At 43.3% G+C, this 24,036-nt stretch overlaps 1 protein-coding gene across 1 annotated transcript in view; it reads left to right on the top strand.

Moving 5' to 3' along the window:
- The window catches only part of cacna1g (calcium channel, voltage-dependent, T type, alpha 1G subunit), a 360,095-nt gene that overhangs the window by 241,538 nt on the left and 94,521 nt on the right, over positions 1 to 24,036 (top strand). The window contains 5 exon segments of the mRNA XM_052478432.1: positions 3,827 to 3,920; positions 14,934 to 15,115; positions 15,867 to 16,184; positions 16,561 to 16,850; positions 20,341 to 20,464. Coding sequence (XP_052334392.1) covers positions 3,827 to 3,920; positions 14,934 to 15,115; positions 15,867 to 16,184; positions 16,561 to 16,850; positions 20,341 to 20,464 — 1,008 coding nt within the window.

Raw genomic sequence — 24,036 nt, 5'->3', positions numbered from 1 at the left:
GGGACCGTGCAATAGAGAGAGAGAGAAAGACAACCAAATGCATAACATTTATAGAATATTGCCGGTCGGGACCGTGCAATAGAGAGAGAGAGAAATACAACAAAATGCATAACATTTCTAGAATATTGCCGGTCGGGACCGTGCAATAGAGAGAGAGAGAAAGACAACAAAATGCATAACATTTATAGAATATTGCCGGTCGGGACCGTGCAATAGAGAGAGAGAGAAAGACAACAAAATGCATAACATTTATAGAATATGGCCGGTCGGGACCGTGCAATAGAGAGAGAGAGAGAAAGACAACAAAATGCATAACATTTATAGAATATTGCCAGTCGGGACCGTGCAATAGAGAGAGAGAGAGAAAGACAACAAAATGCATAACATTTATAGAATATGGCCGGTCGGGACCGTGCAATAGAGAGAGAGAGAAAGACAACCAAATGCATAACATTTATAGAATATTGCCGGTCGGGACCGTGCAATAGAGAGAGAGAGAGAGAAAGACAACAAAATGCATAACATTTATAGAATATGGCCGGTCGGGACCGTGCAATAGAGAGAGAGAGAGAAAGACAACAAAATGCATAACATTTATAGAATATTGCCAGTCGGGACAGTGCAATAGAGAGAGAGAGAAAGACAACAAAATGCATAACATTTATAGAATATGGCCGGTCGGGACCGTGCAAAAGAGAGAGAGAGAAAGACAACAAAATGCATAACATTTATAGAATATTGCCGGTCGGGACCGTGCAATAGAGAGAGAGAGAAAGACAACAAAATGCATAACATTTATAGAACATTGCCGGTCGGGACCGTGCAATAGAGAGAGAGAGAGAAAGACAACAAAATGCATAACATTTATAGAATATTGCCGGTCGGGACCGTGCAATAGAGAGAGAGAGAAAGACAAAGGACGAAGATGGAACAAAACAGGGAACAAACAGTTCTGCCGCTCTGACAAACTCTCACTGGGTGGATGATATGTATTTTGTATTAGACCACACTGAAGAGGGTGTGTGTGTGTGTGTGTGTGTGTGTGTGTGTGTGTGTGTGTGTGTGTGTGTGTGTGTGTGTGTGTGTGTGTGTGTGTGTGTGTGTGTGTGTGTGTGTGTGTGTGTGTGTGTGTGCGCGCGCCTGCCTGTGTGCGTGCGCCTGCCTGTGTGTGTGTGTGCGCCTGCCTGTGTGTGTGTGTGCACGCCTGTGTGTGTGTGTGTATCAGACCACACTGAAGCTCTGTGGAATGCATGTGTTTACGGGGCCTAGATGGGCATGGGGAGAACCAGACATACCCATCCTTGACTGGTATAAATAGCACTGTTTATCTTCACAGAGTGATCACCCTCTCCGTGTACAGTCTCTGTACCACTCCACTTCTTTTTGGTCTATCAGGGGAAACAGTCTGAAACAGACAATATGTCACTATAATATCACTAATATTATGGCATCATCTGTAATGCTGCTGGTGCCCTAGATACCAGATATGAGTTGTGAGATATACAATTTGGAGATGCAATTTGCAAAAATACAATTTGATCCAAGGGGCGGTCCTTGTGATGTTGTCTGAGTGTGTGTGTGTCGGTGTATATGCTTAGACCTAGGTACGAGGAACACCAACATGAGAGTGTTGTTCATTGACTACAGCTCAGTGTTCAACATCATAGAGCCCTCCAAGCTCATCACTCCGTTTGCAACTGGATCCTGGACTGCCCCCAGGGGGTGAGGGTAGGCAACAACACATCTGCCACGCTGTCCCTCAACACGGGGACCCCTCAAGGGTGCGTGCTTAGTCCCCTCCTGTACGCCCCTGTTCACCAACGACTGTGTGGCCACGCATGACTCCAACACCATCATTAAGTTAGCTGACAACACACCGGTGGTAGGCCTGATCACCAACAATGATGAGCCAGTCTATAGGGAGAAGGTCAGAGACCTGGCAGTGTGGTGCCAGGACAACAACCTCTCCCTCAACGTCAGTGAGACAAAAGAGCTGATAGTGGATGACAGGAAACGGAGGGCCAAGGCACGCCCCCATCCACACCGATGGGGCTGTAGTGGAGCCGGTCGACAGCTTCAAGGTCCTGGTGTCCACACCACCAAGGATCTATCATGGTCCACACACACCAACACAGTCGTGAAGAAGGCACGAAAGCGCCTCTTCCCCCTCAGGAGGCTAAACAGTTTTGGTCATAGGCCCTCAGATCCTCAAAAAGGTATACAGCTGCACCATTGAGAGCATCTTGATTGGCTGCATCACTGCTTTGCATCCAATGGCAAAGCACTACAGTGGGTATTGCGTACAGCCCAGTACATCACTGGAGCTGAGGTCCCTACCATTCAGGACCTCTATACTAGACGGTGTCAGAGGAAGGTCCAAAAATTTGCCAAAGACTCCATCCAGTCATAGACTGCTCTCGCTGCTACCACACGACAAGTGGTACCAATTCACCAAGTCTGGAACCAGCAGGACCCTGAACATCTTCAACCCCCAAGCCATAAACCTGCTAAATAGTTATTTAAATAGTTAACCAATAGCTACCTGCACTATCTGTATTGACCCTTTTTGCATGAACTCTTTTGACTCATCACATACACTGCTGCTATTATCTATCGTGTTGCCTAGTCACTTTACCCATATGTACATATATACCTCAATGACCTCGTACTCCTGCATATCGACTCAGTACTGGTACCCTGTGTACAGTATATACCTCAATGACCTCGTACTCCTGCATATCGACTCAGTACTGGTACCCTGTGTACAGTATATACCTCAATGACCTCGTACTCCTGCATATCGACTCAGTACTGGTACCCTGTGTACAGTATATACCTCCATGACCTCGTACTCCTGCATATCGACTCAGTACTGGTACCCTGTGTACAGTATATACCTCAATGACCTCGTACTCCTGCATATCGACTCAGTACTTGTACCCTGTGTAGGGTATATAGCCAAGTTACTCATTCCTTGTGTTATTATCTTTCTATTATTGTTCTATGTTTTCTCTCTGCATTGTTGGGAAGGGCCGTAAAGTAAGCATTTCACTGTTAGTCTACACCTGTTGTTTACCAAGCATGTCACAAATAAAATGTTATTACATTTTTATTTGAGATGCGTGTGTGTGTGTGTGTGTGTATATGTGAGAGCGTATATGTGTGCGTGTGTGTATTTCAGTGTGGTCTAAGACATGTTAACTACTACCCCTGCATGTTAGCTAACACAGTTGTTTGACAGAGCCGCCCTCCATGGATGTTTCTCCCTCCTTCTCTGACCTATTGACATATTGACCTGTGAACTCTGAGGGCAGGGAGACCACACCCTCACCAGCCTGCCTGGCGAAGGAGAGAAGTTGCCCTTAGACACTGATCTAGGATCAGCTCACCCTTCCCAAATACTAAAGATACGCATTAGGGGGATGAAGGCAAAACTGATGTTAGATCAGTGTCTAGTGGCAGCTTCATCCTTCTCCGCCTGACTTCCCTATAGGCTATCACCCTCCACTTCCCGACTGTTTTAATGCTTTTTGACAAAATAACCATATTCTGACTTCTATTTGTGTGTGTGTGTGCGTGTGTGTGTGTGTGTGTGTGTGTGTGTGTGTGTGTGTGTGTGTGTGTGTGTGTGTGTGTGTGTGTGTGTGTGTGTGTGTGTGTGTGTGTGTGTGTGTGTGTGTGTGTGTGTGTGTGTGTGTGCGTGCGTGCGTGTGTGTGCGCGTGTGTGCGTGCATGCATATGCTTGTGTGTGTGTGTTTGCGCGTGTGTTCATGTGTGTGTGTTTGCGCATGTTTGTGTGTGTGTGCATGTGTGTTTGGGTGTGTAGGGAGAAGAATCCAAGTCAGTGTCGGAGGCAGATTTATCCTCGAGGAGTATGGAGGACGTGAACGGCAGTAGAAAGGATGTGTCTGGCTCCCCGGGTGAGACACACACTCACACACATGCATACCAGGTTTTCCGTTATCCGGTAATTGCCAGCTTTTGGTAAAAATAAATACATAAAAAAAAGAGCAGATAAGTATAATCGTTGGCGACCAAATTGACTGGGAGAAAAAACAGCAAAATAATGTTTTTTATTCATTGATGGAAATACCAGTCAATGTTAATACAATTGATCGTCATGCTTATCGGTCTGCGGGTAATTTGCATAATTTGGTGTAATAAAAGTGGTATGTGAGTATTTTTGTTCGGAACTTTACATACATTTAGGTTGGAGTCATTAAAACTCGATTTTCATCCACTCCACAAATTTCTGGAAAACTATAGTTTTGGCAAGTCGGTAAGGACATCTACTTTGTGCATGACACAAGTAATTTTTCCAACAATTGTTTACAGACAGATTATTTCACTTAAAATGAACTGTATGACAATTCCAGTGGGTCAGAAGTTTACATACACTAAGTTGACTGTGCCTTTAAACAGCTTGGAAAATTCCAGAAAATGATGTCATGGCTTTTGAAGCTTCTGATAGGCTAATTGACATAATTTGAGTCAATTGGAGGTGTACCTGTGGATATATTTCAAGGCCTTACCATCAAACTCAGTGCCTCTTTGCTTGACATTATGGGAAATCAAAAGAAATCAGCCAAGACCTCAGAAAAAAATGATAGACCTCCACAAGTCTGGTTCATCCTTGGGAGCAATTTCCAAATGCCTGATGGTACCATGTTCATCTGTACCAACAATAGTACGTAAGTACAAACACCATGGGACCACGCAGCCATCATACCGCTCAGGAAGGAGACGCGTTCTGTCTCCTAGAGATGAACGTACTTTGGTGCGAAAAGTGCAAATCAATCCCAGAACAACAGCAAAGGACCTTATGAAGATGCTGGAGAAAACAGGTACAAAAGTATCTATATCCAAAGTAAAATGAGTCCTATATCAACATAACCTGAAAGGCCGCTCAGCAAGGAAGAAGCCACTGCTCCAAAACCGCCATAAAAAAGCCAAACTGAGGTTTTCAACTGCACATGGGGACAAAGATCGTACTTTTTGGAGAATTGTCCTCTGGTCTAATGAAACAAAAATATAACTGTTTGGCCATAATGACCATCGTTATGTTTGGAGGAAAAAGGGGGAGGCTTGCAAGTCAAAGAACACCATCCCAACCGTGAAGCACGGGGATGGCAGCATCATGTTGTGGGGGTGTTTTGCTGCAGGAGGGACTGGTGCACTTCACAAAATAGATGTCATCATGAGGAAGGAAAATTATGTGGATATATTGAAGCAACGTCTCAATACATCAGTCAAGAAGTTAAAGCTTAGTCACAAATGGGTCTTCCAAATGTACAATGACCCCAAGCATACTTCCAAAGTTGTGGCAAAATGACCTAAGGACAACGAAGTCAAGGTATTGGAGTGGCCATCACCAAGCCCTGACCTCAATCCCATAGAACATTTGTTGGCAGAACTGAAAAAGCGTATGCGAGCAAGGAGGCCTACAAACATGACTCAGTTACACCAGCTCTGTCAGGAGGAATGGGACAAAATTCACCCAACTTATTGTGGGAAGCGTGTGGAAGGTTACCCGAAATGTTTGACCCAAGTTAAACAAGTTAAAGGCAATGCTACCAAATACTAATTGAGTGCATTTAAACTTCTGACCTACTGGGAATGAGATGAAAGAAATAAAAGATGGAATAAATCATTCTCTCTACTATTATTCTAACATTTCACATTCTTAAAATAAAGTGGTGATCCTAACTGACTTAAGACAGGGCATTTTTACTAGGATTAAATGTCAGGAATTGTGAAAAACTGAGCTTAAATTTAGTTGGTTATGGTGTATGTAAACTTCTGACTTCATCTGTACATAGTTACAGCAGGCCAAGGTAGGAGAGTTGGACACACACACATGACTTTAACTGTATCTGGGTTTGGTGGATGCCAGGAGAATGCTGAAATGCATAGTGCCAATTGTAAAGTTTTATATTATTATTATTATTATTATATTATTATATTATTATTATATTATTATTATTATTATATTATTAAAGTTTGGTGTACAAGGAATAATGGTCTGGGGCTGTATTTCATGGTTCGGCTAGGCCCCTTTGTTTCAGTGAAGGGAAATCTTAACGCGACAGCATGAAATTACATTCTAGATGATCCTGTGCTTCCAACTTTGTGGCAACAGTTTTGGAATGACCCTTTCTTGTTTCAGCATGACAATGCCCCCTGTGCACAAAGCGAGGTCCATGCAGAAATGGTTTGTCAAGATCAATGTGGAAAAACTCTACTGGCCCGCACAGATCCCTGACCTTAACCCCATTGACTACCTTTGAAATAAATTGGAATGCCGACTACGAGCCAGGCCTAATCGCCCAACGTTAGTGCCCGACCCCGCTAATGCCTCTCCATGTTAATGCCAATGATTTTGGAATGAGATGTTCGACGAACAGCTGTCCACATTATTTTGGTCATGTAGTGTAGCTCAACACCAACATTTTATAATAGGCTATTTATTGGAACCGCTCGCATCAAGTGGGCTGTTTAGAATTATGTTTTCCCACAAGTTGCATTTTGGCAAATGTTTGAAAATGATGTTTTATTGGCTGCTTCATTACAGGTATTGCATGTTCTGTTAAGACGAATAACTGTAATTTCTGTCATTCTGAGCACTGTGTAATAGGTTAGGCACCCAATGCATATGGGTCCGTAAAATGTCTCAAACGGCCAGTAAATTAAAATCTTCCTGGTCCAGTTGTCCGTCGACACATTCTCATAATGGAAACACTGACACACACACACACACACACACACACACACACACACACACACACACACACACACACACACACACACACACACACACACACACACACACACACACACACACACACACACACACACACACACACACACACACACACACGGGTACGTTTAATTTCACTTCTACACATGTCAGCATTATTAATTGTGGATTACATTTACCTGTAATTACTTTGTGTTTCCAGAGGAGACACATACATATTTATTTACAGGTTGAGGCACGGAAATATGCTATACTAATTAGGATGTAATTAAATAAGACCCTGCAAAAATATCCCTACACATTCCATTCAGTTTACGATATATGTAGACGTAATTGGACTTTTATTTAAAAAAATAATCGAATTAAAATCGTTGCCATAGCTGTGTAAACATGTCCATAAAGAGTAGCTATTCCCAAACTGGGGTATTTAAAAAAAGATTATTCACATTTTCAAACAGTCCTTTAGTAAGGCACGTGTCCATATAAACACGTACCAGCTCTATTGGTAATACTGTTACTACCAGCAGTACTACACCTGCACCTGTCGACAACACAAGTTGTTCTGCTTCCACGAGCACATCCAATGCTAGCATCAGTAATTCTACATGTGTGGTTAGCCCAGTGACAGTTGACAGTTGTGAACCTGATGCAGCCGAAGAGCTACTGCCCCCTTACCTGGGAAAGCACCGAACAACAGACAGGGACGTTGGACCATCGAAGAGGCGCAAATATGATGAGAACTACATTGACTTGGGGTTCACTTATATTGGGAGTAGTGCCTTTCCTCAGCCACAGTGTGTTATATGTGCAAAAGTACTATCTCACAACTCAATGAAACCTTCACTCTTGCGCAGACATTTAGAAACTAAACATGCCAATTTGAAAAATAGGCCACATGAGTTTTTGGAGCGAGAATTAAGATGGCTTTCGAGTAGTAAGACATGTATAAAAGCAACAGATACCATTAATAAGAAGGGGCTAGAAGCGTCTTATATGGTGAGCTACCGAGTGGCTAGGACAGGCAAGCCCCATACTATTGTGGGGGACTTAATTATTCCTGCTGCCACGGATATAGCTGGGACCGTGCTGGGGGAAAAGGCCCAAAAAACTATACAGACAATTCCTTCATTAAACAACACTGTTTCATGACGCACAAGTGACATGGCAGGAGATGTTTTGAAACAATTACTGCTTCGCATACAAGCCAGTGAATTCTATGCGTTACAGCTGGATGAGTCAACAGACGTGGCAGCCGGGCACATCTCCTGGTATATGTCCATTATGTTTATGGGGGGTTAATTAAGGAAGACATCCTCTTCTGCAAACCACTGGAAACCAGGACAATATGAGAGGATATTTTTAAAGCTTTGTGACATCAAATAGACTTTGGTGATCAAGATGTGTTGGTATCTGTACTGATGGCACAAAAGCCATGACAAGCAGTTGCTCCACTTGGGAACACTACAGCATCCACCGAGAGGCTCTTGCTGACAAGGGAATGCCTGACATCTTGAAAGACATTTTGGACACTACAGAGAAAATGGTTAACTTTGTTAAAGCAAGGCCCCTGAACTCTCATGTATTTTCTGCACTATGCAATGATATGGGCAGTGACCACACTTTTACAACATACAAAAGTGTGCTGGTTATCAAGGGGCAAAGTATTGACACGTTTTTATAAATTGAGAGACGAGCTTAAAGTTTTCTTTACTGACCATCATTTTCACTTGTTTGACTGCTTGCATGATGACGAGTTTCTCACATGACTGACCTGTCTGGGTGATGTTTTTTCTCGCCTGAATGATTTGAATCTAGGATTACAGGGACTCTCCGCAACTATATTCAATGTGCGGGACAAAATTGAGGCTATAATTAAGAAGTTGGAGCTCTTCTCTGTCTACATTAACAAGGACAACATATAGGTCTTTCCATCATTGCATGATTTGTTTGTGTGCAAACTCAAGCTTACAGACAATGTCAAGTGTGATATAGCAAAGCATCTGAGTGAGTTGGGTGCGCAATTACGCAGCTATTTTCCCGAAACAGATGACACAAACAGCTGGATTCGTTATCCCTTTCATGCCCTGCCTCCAGTCCACTTACCAATATCTGAACAAGAGAACCACATCGAAATTGCAACAAACGGTTCTGTGAAAATTGAATTTAATCAGAAGACACTGCCAGATTTCTGGATAGGGCTGTGTTCAGAGTATCCTGCCTTGGCAAATTGCGCTGCTAAGACACTGATGCCCTTTGCAACCACGTACCTATGTGAGAGTGGATTCTCGGCCCTCACTAGGATGAAAATGAAATACAGGCACAGACTGTGTGTGGAAAATGATTTAAGACTGAGACTCTCTCCAATACAACCCAACATTGCAGAGTTATGAGCATCCTTTCAAGCACACCCTTCTCATTAACCTTTGGTGAGTTATTCACAATTTCCGATGAACAAATAAGGTTTAATATGTAAGATGGTTAAGTAAAGAGCGAAATTATTGATTATTATTATATTATTATTTGTGCTTTGGTCCTATAAGAGCTATTTGTCACTTCCAACGAGTCGGGTTGTGACAAAAAGTCTTTCTTATGTTTAATAAATGTATCGTATAGTGTGTGTGTGTGTGGCAGGTATACAAAAAAACAACATTTGAGAGTGCGCTGACCCTGGTGCTAGAGGGGGTATGCAGCTGGATGTTGAATGTTTGAAGGACTATAAAAAAACGGGACTATAAAAAACGGGACTATAAAAAGTTGGGGAACCACTGCTATAGAGTACCACAGTATGAGTCATAATACCCATAAAACCTAGCGGTCAAACAAGGAAATGATCCCTATCATTTTTTCACCATGAATATTTCCCAGAGAGGATTTTAGGAACATTTAGGCTTACCCTGGTATGACGTTTTGATAACTGTGTAAATCTCTCTACGATAAGCTGACTTTTATCAATATATTCGCCTGTATTCACCCCCCAAAATGAAATGTTAATTAGGTGCTAATGTGGAGAACTACAAAAAACTGTAAAGAAATACAAATGCCATGATGATCTGGATGAGACTGCCGATTCGAGGCAAAGGTAAGAATCTCTGTATTAACTATCTGTTAGCTGAATTTTTAATGACTAAATTGGCAACATTTCTTTAAATGGATAATTCTGTGAACTGTCTTGTGCAAGTTTTAAATTGAAACAATACCTGTTAGCAATACCTGTTAGCGTCAGCTAGAGATGACGTGCAGGAGCTTGCAGGGATTTGTAGTCTTGCATGAAGTCTACTTTGATGCTAGTTAGCATTTCCGAATGTGACAGTAAATAGAGGTGAATATATTGATAAACGTCCCCTTGTCAGGCCTCCCGGGTAAGCCCTTATTTTAGGGGTTTCTAAAATCCTCTATGTGAAAAATGAATGGTGGAAAAACTATTGGAACCATTTCCCTGTTTTATTGACATGATGACACCTCCACTGTGAGGCTCTATTCTTCGTTGACAAGTTGGCCATATTGGGTGCCTAGCATTTTTCTCTTACACACATTCAGACACACACACGCATAGATGGCGCTGACAGATATGGCAGCTCTGCTTCTAGCTCTCAGCTTCTAGCTCCTATTTTGTTTTTTTGCGTGTTATTTTTACATTATTAGCTCAGACATTTTTTGTGTTATTACATGTAGCCGGAAATAACTTTTGGATATCAGAGCGGCAGTAACTCACCAGTATTACGACCAAGAATACGCCTTTCCTGAATTGGATCCTTTGTTTGTTCCCCCCAGGGCAATTAAACTTATTCCAGAGGCTGCTCCAAAACACCGCCGGAGTGGACTTGTAGTCTGACTCAGGAGGTGTGCACACCATCCACTGCTTCCGAGCATATTACTCGCTAATGTTCAGTCTCTGGATACTAAAGTAGATGAGCTCAGGGCGAGGATCTTCTTCTAGAGCGACATCAGGGATTGTAACATACTCATGGGTCTCTCTGGATATACTGTCCCCGTCCATAGAGTCAACTGGGTTCTCAGTTCATCACGCAGACAGGAATAAAGAACTCTCCAGGAAGAGGAAAGGCAGGGGTGTATGTTTCATCATTAACTACTCATGGTGTGATTGGACTTTATGCAAATTTTAACAAAGCAAATGTGAGGAAAACGCTACCGAAGTTCTACCAGCACATTGACTGTAGTACTCGCTCTGGAAAAACAATGGACCACTGCTACTCAACTTTTCGAAATGCTTACAAGGCCCTCCCCCGCCCTATCTTCGGCAAATCTGAACACGACTCCATTTTGCTCATCCCTTCCTATAAGCAGAAACTCAAACAAGAAGTACCTGTGCTAAGGTCTATTCAATACTGGTCTGACCTATCAGAATCCATGCTCCAAGATTGTTTTGATCACGCAGATTAGGATATGTTCCGGGTAGCCTCTGAGAATAACATCAACGAATACATGGATACAGTGACTGAGTTCATCAGGACGTGTATAGAAGAGGTTGTACCCACTATGACTATTAACACCGATACAAACCAGAAACCTTGGATAGATGACAGAATTTGCGCAAAACTGAAAGCGCGAACAACCGCATTTAACCATGGCAAGGTGACTGGGAATATGGCCGAATACAAACAGTTTAGTTATTCCCTCCGCAAGGCAATCAAACAGGCAAAACATCAGTACAGAGAGAAAGTGGAGTCGCACTTCAACGACATGAGACGTATGTGTTAGGGTCTACAGATAATCACTGACTACAATGGGAAAACCAGCCCCGTCGAGGACACCGACGTCTTGCTTCTTGACAAGCTAAATACTTTCTTCGCCCGCTTCGAGGATAACACAATGCCACCGACACGGCTTACTACCAAGGAATGTGGGCTCTCCTTCTCCGTGGTCGAAGTGAGTAAGACGTGTAAGCATGTTAACTCTTGCAAAGCTGCCAGCCCAGATGGTATTTCTAGCAGCATTCCCAGAGCATGCACAGACCATGTGGCTGGAGTGTTTACGGACATATTCAATCTCTCCCTATTCCAGTCTGCTGTCTCCACTCCAAGATGTCCACCATTGTTCCTGTACCCAAAAAAGGAAAGGTAACTGAGCTAAATGACTATCGCGCCCGTAGCATTCACTTCTGTCATCATGAAGTGATTTGAGAGGCTAGCTAAGGATCATATCACCTTTACCTTTCATGACACCCTAGACCCACTTCAATTTGCTTTCCGCCCCAGTAGATCCCTAGACAATGCAATTACAATCACGCTGCACACTGCCCTATCCCATGACTATAGCTCAGCATTCAACACCATAGTACGCTCCAAGCTCATCATTAAGCTCTGGGCCTTAGGTCTGAACACCGCCCTGTGCAACTGGGTCCTGGACTTCCTGACGGGCCGCCCCCAGGTTGTGAAGGTAGGAAACAACATCTCCACTTCGCTGATCCTCAATACAGGGCACAAGGGTGTGTGCTCAGCCTCCTCCTGTATTCCCTGTTCACCCATGACTGCGTGACCACGCATGCCTCCAACTCAATCATCAAGTTTGCAAATGACATAACAGTAGTTGGCCTGATTACCAACAATGACGAGCCAGCCTACAGGGTGGAGGTGAGGGCTCTGGGTGAGTTGTGCCAGAAAACAACCTCTTACTCAACATCAACTAAACAAAGGTGTTAATTGTGGACTTCAGGAAACAGCTGGAGCACCACCCCTATCCACATCGATGGTACCACAGTGGAGAAGGTGGAAAGCTTCAAGTTTCTCTGTGAAAACATCACTGACTATCTGAAATGGTCCACCCACACAGACAGTGTGGTGAAGAAGGTTCAACAGCCCCAGGAGGCTGAAGAAATTTAAAACCCTCACACACTTTTACAGATGCACAATTGAGAGCATCCTGTCAGGCTGTATCACTGCCTGGTACGGCAACTGCACCCCTTGCAACCATATGGCTCACCAGTAAATGGTGCGGTCTGCCCAACGCATCACCAGTGTAAACTACCTGCCCTCCAGGACACATACAGCACGTGATGTCACAGGAAAGCCAAAAAAGATCATCAACGACATCAACCACCCGACACCACAGCCTGTTCACCCCGCTATCATCCATTTATTTCAGCTTTTATGTCTTTCATCACATTCCCAGTGGTTCAGAAGTTTACATACACTCAATTAGTATTTGGTAGCATTGCCTTTAATACCACTCCAATACCTTGACTTTGTTGTCCTTAAGCCATTTTGCCACAACTTTGGAAGTATGCTTGGAAGTATACTTGGGAAGTATGCATTGTCCATTTGTAAGACCCATTTGCGACCAATCTTTTATTAACTTCCTGACTGACGTCTTGAGACGTTCATTCAATATATCCACATCATTTTCCTCCCTCATGATGCCATTTATTTTTTGAAGTGCTCCAGTCCCTCCTGCAGCAAAGCACCCTCACAACATGATGCTGCCACCTCCATGCTTCCTGGTTGGGATGGTGTTCTTTGGCTTGCAAGACTCCCCCCTTTTCATCCAAACATAACGATGGTCATTATGGCCAAACAGTTCTATCTTTGTTTCATCAGACCAGAGAACATTTTTCCAAAAGTACGATCTTAGTCCCCATGTGCAGTTGCAAACCGTAGTCTGGATTTTTTATGGCGGTTTTGGAGCAGTGGCTTCTTCCTTGCTGAGCAGCCTTTCAGGTTATGATGATATAGGACTCGTTTTACCGTGTATATAGATACCTTTGTACCTGTTTCCTCCAGCATCTTCACAAGGTCCTTTGTTGTTGTTCTGTGATTGATTTGCACTATTTGCACCAAAGTAGGTTAATCTTTAGGAGACAGAATGCGTCTCCTTCCTGAGCAGTATGATGGATGCGTGGTCCATGGTGTTTATACTTGCATACTCTTCTTTGTACAGATGAACGTGGTACCTTCAGGCATTTGGAAATTGCTCCCAAAGATGAACCAGACTTGTGGAGGTCCGCAAATTGTTTTCTGAGAACTTGGCTTATTTATTTAGATTTTCCCATGATGTCAATTAAAGAGGCACTGAGTTTGAAGGTATGCCTTGAAATACATCCACAGGTACACCTCCAATTGACTGAAATTATGTCAATTAGCCTTTCAGAAGCATCTAAAGCCAGTGAATTGTAAATTAAATAATCTGTCTGGTAACAATTGTTGGAAAAATGACTTGTGTCATGCACAAAGTAGATGTCCTAACCGACTTGCCAAAACTATAGTTTGTTAACAAGAAATGTGTGGAGTGGTTGAAAAACGGGTTTTAATGGCTACAACCTTAGTGTATTTAAACTTCCGACTTCAACTGTATATATTTCTTAAATCCATTATTTTACTTTTAGATTTGTGTGTATTGTTGTGAATTGCTAGATACTACTGCACTGTTGTAGCTAGGAACACTACACCCGCAATAACATCTGCTAAATATGTGTATGTCACCAATAACATCTGCTAAACATGTGTATGTGACCAATGCAATTTGATTTGATTTGATAAAGCAGCAGCAAACCACAATGCGTCATTCTGCTACAGATCTATCTGAATAGTCCAAAACTATTCCTGCTGCTGTATCTTCGTCAGTTTTAGTGACTAATTTCACAGACACATATTACCATATGGAAGCATACTGCAGGGGAGAACAATTCCCCAACACTAAGACAAATGAGCTCCTGGTGCGGTTAGAGGAGTTGTTTTAGCAAAGTAACTGGATAGTTGAGGAGAGAGGAAGAAGGGATTGGAAGAATTGAGAAAGAGACAAGAGGGAGGGAAGAGATGCTGAGGGAGAGAGAGAGAGTGAAAGACAGGAAGAGAGTGAGGGAGGGAGGGATAAGACGCACACCAACTGAGATGAAAGATCCGCGTCCTCTCTATGTCATGCCTTCATCTGTCTGTTGAACACAATCGTCAGATTAGAGATGAAATATTGATGTGGTCGAGAACAGTAAGACATCCATATTTAAACTTCTTACTTTAGAGATACCCTTATAACTGTCTCTCCCCTTCACCCTTCTCTCTCCCTCCCATGTTCCCCCTACATTTTACTACCTCGTCTTTCTCTACCTCTCTTTCTTTTGTCCATCCTCGTTTAACAATTCTCCTTCCTCTTTTCTCTCCCTCCTTCCTCACTCTCTCCCTCTCTGCTCCCACTTTCCCCCACCCTCTTCTTATCTCCCCTCCAGTAGTCCCAATAAACGGTCATGTTGACCTGAAGACCAGTCTGACCCCTCCTCTGATTACCCATACTGCTGCCACCCCCATGCCCGTTCCCAAGCTGCCCGCCGTGGGTGACCCTGCCCTGGGCTACGAATCCCGACGCGGCAGCAATGTCTCCATGGACCTAGCCTCTTACGACAAGTCTCCGGTTAGTATACTATAGTAGTACACTATTACACTATCAAACTACTGTCTCCTCCCAGCATCTGGAACCCATGTGCGGCAGGGTAGCCTAGTGGTTAGAGTGTTGGACTAGTAACCCGAAGGTTGCGAGTTCAAACCCCTTAGCTGACAAGGTACAACAGGCATTTAACCCACTGTTCCTAGGCTGTCATTGAAAATAAGAGTTTGTTCTTAACTGACTTGCCTGGTTAAATAAAGGTAAAATAAAAATAAAATGTATTAAGCTCTGTGCCCTCTCTTTGCCCACAGAACTAACATTATCAGTCTAACCAATGGATGGGCGACTCATTTTATTTTTGGGGCCCCCACCCCCATAAAAGTTGCCCATCCATGGTCTGACTTGTCTGGATGATGTTCAAGATGACAGCTATGATGATTAATTATGATTAAAATTACCTTTCATCAGCGTAACTCTATGGACACGAACTGATGCTGTAGCCAAACCCACTGATGCCATAGCTACACTTACTGTTGCCAGTTATGACTGTTGCCAGCTATAGTAATGACCACTGAGCATTGAGGATAATCTGATAATTAGTAAGACAAAAACCTGTAGTAACAACATCTAAAGTTCCATATACAGAAGTTTTCCATATTCTAAAGTTCCCCAAAGGTTCCAAAAGTTCCCCAAAAAATGTATCTGTTCACTTCTTTTGTGTTGTTCATACATTCTCTCTTCCTCTCCCCTCTCCCCCTCCATCGCGCTCTCTCTCTAGACCAGTGCCCGTAGCACCTCCCCTTACGCCCCGTGGTGCTCTGCCAGTGGCTGGACCAGCCGTCGATCGAGCTGGAACAGCTTAGGCCGTGCCCCCTCGCTCAAACGAACAAAGCTTCAGTCTGGCGAACGACGGTCGCTCCTCTCCGGCGAGGGAGGGTCCAGTTCGGAGGATGAGGAGGGGGGAGGAGGGGGGACATCGGAGGGGGACGATGCATCCCTGTGTCATATTAACTCCATGTCCCAGCCCAGACACAGGAGAATGGAGTCGGTGGAGACCAGGGGGTCCATAGACCTGGCCCCCGACACACTGCTACAGGTGAACACACACACCAGGGGATCTAGAGACCGGCCCCCATAAACACTGCTATGTGTGCTCTAATTAAGCAAACAGGCCCTAGGAGGTGTGGTCTATAACCATATATCACAAACCCCAGAGGGGCCTTATTTCTATTATAAACTGGTTACCAATGTAATTAGAGCAGTACAAATAAATATTTTGTCATACCCATTGTATACTGTCTGATATACCACGGCTATCAGCCAATCAGCATTCAGGACTCGAACCACCCAGTTTATACTTTTGTTGTGATCATATAGGTAGTTGTCACTGGATAGAACAGCTTTCTTCAGTGTTTTAAAATGCCTTCAAGTATCTATGAATGACTGTGTTAGCCATGTTTGTAAAACTCTAGGTGCCCTACCTGTATCGCTCAGCCAGTATGCACAGCTCCAGACCCCCCTCGTTAGGAGGCCTGAGAGCCCCAGAACACAGTGACTGTAATGGGAAGGGTACTTCGGCCCCTGGCGGGGCCCTTGCCCCTACACAGCTCTCCCTGGAGGACAACACAGAGGACGACGCAGCAGAGGAGGAGGTGGTCGTGGGTCATTTTGCCAGGCTGTCAGGCTGGCTGGACAGGAAACAGCCAGAGTGGTGTCGACAGAGAGATACCTGGTCCCTGTACATATTACCCCCAGACTCCAGGTTAGACAAACACACGCACATGCACGCAAACACACACATACACTGATAAAAGTTATATAATTACGCTATGTGCTCATACTTACCCGTCTGTGCATGCATGTCTAACAGTATCCTTGCTATGCCCCAGTTGCAGTGGGCAGTAGGGTTTGTCCTGTTCTAAGAGTGACATTGAGGACACAGGCACTGTGTGGTGTCCATTCTGCCTCTCTACAGAGTCAGGTAGCAGAGTTTGGCCTGTGTTGAGAGTGACAAAGAGGACAAAGACTCTGTGTGGCGTCCATTTTGGCTCTGTACAGAGCCATACACCTACCTGTGCTCAGGGTTATATCAGGAGACAGAGGCTCAGTGGGAAGCTGGAGTCCCACAGCTGTTCAATATGGACAGACCTCCATTCATCTCCTCGAGCACTTAATGATAACACTTAGGTATTTTACTCTGGGGGAATTTCTAATTCCGACCTAGACAGATATGTTCACCTTAAGCCAACTTGACTAAAGCAGTTGGCTAAGGCAGAAGCACAAGCCTAGCATACAAGCTAAAAACGTTTCAAAGAAATCAAAATTGTATAATGGGAGTTCACATCAATATAAACTCGTGAATACTGTCATGTCATGAAACTCTGACAGTCCAAATATCACAGATGTCAGTAACTGCATACTAGCAAAAGGTCATGGCTATGACGAACATGAGACATTTAGACAGATGCTTTTTATTCATTACTCATCGAGCAATCAAATAAGTTATTATCTGACGTGTGCTGTGTGTGTGTGTGTGTGTGTGTGTGTGTGTGTGTGTGTGTGTGTGTGTGTGTGTGTGTGTGTGTGTGTGTGTGTGTGTGTGTGTGTGTGTGTGTGTGTGTGTGTGTGTGTGTGTGTGTGTGTGTGTGCACGTCTGCCTGTCTCCCCGTCTCACCATAACATAGAGGATCTAGAACAGACAATCATCATCATGTTGTGGGAGTTAGCATGACATCCCTGGCCCACATGATGGATGAATACATGATGAATGAATACATGATGAATACTTTAGCATTGAGGGCTAGCATGCAGAGATGAGAGGAATGAACTCATCCAGCGTGTAGATAATGATGGGTGTAGTCAGACGCGCACACACAGACTCACACACTCACAGTCTTGTTTAACTAACCTCGTGGGGACACACAATTTATAACCATTCAAAATCCTATTTTCCCTAACCCTTAAACCTAACTCTTACCCTAACCTTAACCCCAAAAGCTAACCTTAACCCTAACTCCTAACCTTAAACCTAATTATAACCATAACACTAATTCTACCTTAACCCTAAACCCCCTAGATATAGCATTTGACCTTTTTTGTTTGACTTCTTGTCTCCACAAGTATAGTTAAACACACACACACACACACACACACACACACACACACACACACACACACACACACACACACACACACACACACACACACACACACACACACACACACACACACACACACACACACACACACACACATGGAGATGGAGCAGAATACCGATCTGAGGGACACGCTATTGTTCCCTTTTGTACCTTATGACAGACATGCTCCATCAGAGTGGGCTTGATGCATGGATTCATTATTTTACACTTCCATCTATATCTTCCCTCTTTCTTTACTTATCTTTTTATCTCCTTCATTCATTTTCCATTCCCCTTTCTTTCCATTTGAAGCTATAGCCGTTTCTTGTCAGTTAGTGAAGCTTAGACTTAATTAATTACCACTTCAGCTGTGGTTCATTGAATTACTATGCATGAGGAAAGGGCTTGGATTTAATGTGGATCTATCAACATTATCTTTGAGTGTGCGTCAGGTAGCCGACCGGTTAGAGCGTTGGGCCATTAACCGAATGTTCGTTAGTTTGAATCCATGATCCTACAAGGTGAAAAATCAGCCTGTGTGCCCTTGATCAAGGCACTTAACCCTAATTGCTCCAGACCCTGGCCGTGACCCCACTCTCCACGGGTGTCTCAGGGGGAGTTGGGAATATGCAAATAATAAGTATACAGTAGAAGATGGAAGTTTACATACACCTAAGCCAAATACATTTAATCTCAGTTTTTTTTTTTTACAATTCCTGACATTTAATCCTACTAAACATTCAGTTAGGATCACCACTTTATTTTAAGAATGTGAAATGTCAGATTAATAGTAGAGAGAATGCTTTATTTAAGCTTTTATTCCTTTCATCACATTCCCAGTGAGTCAGAAGTTCACATACACTCAATTACTATTTGGTAGCATTGCCTTTAAATTGTTTAACTTGGGTCAAACATTTCGGGTAGCCTTCCACAATAAGGTGGGTGAATTTTGGCACATTCCTCCTGACAGAGCTGGTGTAACTGAGTCAGGTTTGTAGGCCTCCTTGCTCGCATACGCTTTTTCAGTTCTGCCCACTAATTTTCTGAAGGGTTTGAGGTTAGGGCTTTGTGATGACCACTCCAATACCTTGACTTTGTTGTCTTTAAGCCATTTTGCCACAACTTTTGAAGAATGCTTGGGGTCATTGTCCATTTGGAAGAGCCATTTGCGACCAAGCTTTAACTTCCTGACTGATGTCTTGAGATGTTGCTTCAATATATCCATATAATTTCCCTTCCTGATGATGCCATCTATTTTGTGAAGTGCACCAGATCCTCCTGCAGCAAAGCACCCCAAGAACATGATGCTGCCACCCCTGTGCTTCATGGTGGGATGGTGTGCTTCTGCTTGCAAGCCTCCCCCTTTTTCCTCCAAACATAACGATGGTCATTATGGCCAAACAATTCTATTTTTGTTTCATCAGACCAGAGGACATTTTTCCAAAAAGTACGATCTTAGTCCCCATGTGCAGTTACAAACCGTAATCTGGCTTTTTTTATGGCAGTTATGGAGCAGTGGCTTCTTCCTTGCTGAGCGGCCTTTCAGGTTATGTCGTTATAGGACTCGTTTTACTGTGGATGTAGATACTTTTGTATCTGTTTCCTCCAGCATCTTCACAAGGTCCTTTGCTGTTGTTCTGGGATTGATTTGCATTTTTCGCACCAAAGTCCAGGAGACAGAACGCGTCTCCTTCCTGAGCGGTATGACGGCTTCTGACCCACTGGAATTGTGATACAGTGAATTATAAGTGAAAGAATCTGTCTGTAAACAATTGTTGGAAAAATGACTTGTGTCATGCACGAAGTAGATGTCCTAACCGACTTGCCAAAACTATAGTTTCTTAACAATAAATGTGTGGAGTGGTTGAAAAACTAGTTTTAATGACACAAACCTAAGTGTAAGTAAACTTCCGACTTCAACTGTAAGTTCCCACGTATTTATTTAATGTGCAATATGCTTTATTAATGAATACTTCATAGAATACAAGGGTGTGTGTCTGAATAATGTTATACACATTGTATTTTGCACATGCTTAACATCTCTCATCATATATTTTCCAATTATCGGAATGTTTATCCTATGAATGCTGAATTTTGTGTGTGTGTGTTTTCCAGGTTTCGGATGGCGTGCAATAAGATCATAACCCACAAGATGTTTGACCACATTGTTCTGGTCATCATCTTCCTCAACTGCATCACCATCGCCATGGAGAGGCCGAGGATAGACCCATACAGCGTGGTGAGTGACCACACACACACACACACGCATCACCCGGCATGCACGCACACACAGGTAGACATACACACACTCTCCCAATATACACAATATACCTGGCTTTCTTTCTTACCCCATCTGTTATACTGTCCAACCCAAAGCCCTTTGATAATTAAAGCTGCAACATCATCCAGCCTTTATGCAGAACGGGAATAAACACACTAATTAACACGGTTTTGATATTCTCGCTGATGTAGCGAACGCTCTTGCACCCGTAATAATTGGCGTCCAGTCTCTGTGGACTCCAGCTGTAGCGGCCTTGTTTTCTGTCTTTAACACAGATGAGACAGTGGTTGTGGTAATTGATTCAATTATCTCCCTGCCTGCTGGTCTATTCTGTATGGGGATAATACCGTGGAAAATACATGTTTAACTAATGTGGATAAAGCCCTCACAGGTTTATTGTGGGAGGATGAAATGAGTGTGAGGATGAAATGAGGGGGGACATGAGAAAAACAGGAAATGACAGAGGATATCGAGAGGATATCTGAAACACGCACGCAAGCACACACACACACACACACGCACGCACGCACGCACGCACGCACACACACACACACACACACACACACACACACACACACACACACACACACACACACACACACAATCACTTTCACATACACAGACACATGTACACCCATTTGACACACAAACCACACACAACATTAAGATGCACATATTTCTCATTTTGTGCTGCAACTGTAATTCTCAGCCTCTGTAATGAGGTGATTTTTTGAAATTGAATGGAAATGTGTATGGAGATTGGGTTGCCTGGCAGTGACCTCCCAACAGTAGCTAGCAGGCCACACACTCAGTAAGGACACCACACACGCACACGCATACACACACACGCATACACATTGAACAGTGAATATATACGAATAGCCTCGTAGCTGCATTACCTAATGTTATTTTACCTCAATCTTATTGGCCTGGTTTATTACTGAGTCTGATTGGTTTTTGCAGGTGTATATATATATTTGTTGATTTAGAATTAATAGGTTTGATTGTGAGTTACATTCGCTAGAGACTTCAGCCGTGTGTTATTACGAACAAACACAGTTGAGGTATATTGCTTTTGCTGCATACATACAATTTACTTACTGCAGACTTCCACAGGCTCTTTTTGCAATTTCACCTGCCTGTAAAGCAGATGATGTAGGACCTTGTGCCATTTACTCTGAAATAGATAAGTTATTTGTTTCTAAGAAAGCTTGATTGGGAGTTGCTTTGTTAGAGACTCTCTCACGGTAGATTACTAATAAATACGGTGGAGTTTATTGCTTTTGCTGCATACATACAGTACATACTTCCACAGGAGATAACAGATGTAGGATCTTAATTTGATCACCCTGTTGTAGCAGGAAATCTCCTGTATTCAAGGCTTAAAAAGGCTTCTAAAGTTGGACATTTCCGCTTTAAGATGACAGACTTGATTTGCCCTAACAATTTTTTTTATCAACCCCTGCGAAAATGTCCAATAATTATAATCCACAAAATGATTCACATTTCCTGTTGCTGCAGGATTATTTTTCTGCTGTGAGAAACTGGTCAAATGAAGATCCTACATCTGTATTTCACCTGTGCCATTTACACAGCAGTAAATAACCATTTGTTTCTCTTGTGCATTTGCAGAACAATACATTTCCCTTTTGGTTCTAATTCAATTTATTGTGGAACGTTGGGTGAATAATTGGTTCAGTGTCTAGAAAGTCGTTCCCCAGCTTGGCACCACGTTTCATAACGTGGTCGTTCGGCTTTGATGGTTTAACACCACCGAAAACAACAGTTGCTTAGTTACTGATCTGTGGTTCATGAAATTAATTCATGGTAGAACAGACATTCATTCAATGCTTCATCTTTAGGAGTTATTATGAGGTTGACTGGCCCGGAAAATAACCAATAATGTCGACACCTGTTTGTTCATAACTGGCTGTATATTGAGGCATGCAATACAGGAAAGGAGAGAAGAGGAGAAGGAAAATAAGGAGAGGAGGAAAGGAGGGAGGAGAGGCAAGGAGAGGAGAAAGGAGGAGAGGAGGAGAGGAGATCAAAACTAATCATATGTGGAAATCAGTTGGTGTGTGTGACAGGCAACAAGCCCCATCAAAAGAAAGAGGGAGATGCTTTGCTCTTTTTAGGAGCTCTCTGTGTCGGTCACTGTCTTTTGGAATCTCATCCATTTCTATTTTTATTTCACTCTTGCTCACTGTCAGAACATATTCAGCAAAGTTAATCCTCAACTACTTCAGAGACGACGCCGGCGTATATTTTTAGTATCTTGTTATTACTTACTTTGTTCTCTCTCTCTCTCTCTCTCTCTCTCTCTCTCTCTCTCTCTCTCTCTCTCTCTCTCTCTCTCTCTCTCTCACTCTCTCTTTCTCTCTCTCTCTCTCTCTCTCTCTCTCTCTCTCTCTCTCTCTCTCTCTCTCTCTCTCTCTCTCTCTCTCTCTCTCTCTCTCTCTGTCTCTTCTCTGTCTCTCTCTCTGTCTCTCTCTCTCTTTCTCTCTCACTATCTAGCTCTCTTTTCTATTCCCCTGCTCCCTCCATTCACGAGTTTGTTGGTTTATAATGAATGAAAGTATGAAAAACACATGGTCACAGAGGATAGGAATGACCGGTGTCAGCGCCGGAATTCTTAAACAATTTAAACAGGCGTTCCGATGATGTCACCACAAATATTCCCAGAGACTTTAAGAACATTTTATAATGTTGCGACAGAAGTGGCTTGAGGAGATGTACGGAAGGGCGTGGGAATGAAAGTCCACACACATGCACGCACACAACACACACACACACACACACACACGTGGGGTTGGTTTTTCGCCGTTTGCATTGTGCACCACCACAATACTCATAACTGTGCCAAAAATGAGTGTGTTTATATAACGTGTGTGTGTGTGTGTGTGTGTGTGTGTGTGTGTGTGTGTGTGTGTGTGTGTGTGTGTGTGTGTGTGTGTGTGTGTGTGTGTGTGTGTGTGTGTGTGTGTGTGTGTGTGTGTGTGTGTGTGTGTGTGTGTGTGTGTGTGTGTGTGTGTGTGTGTGTGTATGTTGGGTAAATAAGCAGTCAGTCCGAGGGTCTGTACATTCCAGCTACACTGCTTGTTTTCTTTCCTGAGCCCTTGTTTAGATTCCCAAACAGTTTCTCATCCCCCCTTAACAAAAGGCTTAGTTAATACACTGACATCTCTCTTTCTCTCCCCCCTCTCTATCTAAAGACCTTTTTACATCAGCAGATGTCACAAAGTGCTTATACAGAACCCCAGCCTAAAACCCCAAACAGCAAGCATTGCAGATGTAGAAGCACGGTGCCTAGGAAAAACTCCCTAGAAAGATAGAGAGAGGGGGGGAGGGGGGCAGTCCTCTTCTGGCTGGGCAGAGTGGAGATAAGAAGAGTACATGACCATTAGGGCGAGATTGTTCTTCAAGATGTTCAAACATTCATAGATGACCAGCAGGGTCAAAAAATAATCACAGTGGTTGTAGAGGGTGCAATTGGTCAGCACCTCAGAAGTAAATTAAATGTCAGTTGG

Source organism: Oncorhynchus keta, chromosome 24, assembly GCF_023373465.1.
Source record: "Oncorhynchus keta strain PuntledgeMale-10-30-2019 chromosome 24, Oket_V2, whole genome shotgun sequence".
In the NCBI taxonomy this organism is placed as follows: domain Eukaryota; kingdom Metazoa; phylum Chordata; class Actinopteri; order Salmoniformes; family Salmonidae; genus Oncorhynchus; species Oncorhynchus keta.
Note: the sequence above shows the minus strand (reverse complement) of the source record. Positions and strands in the feature narration are given on the sequence as shown.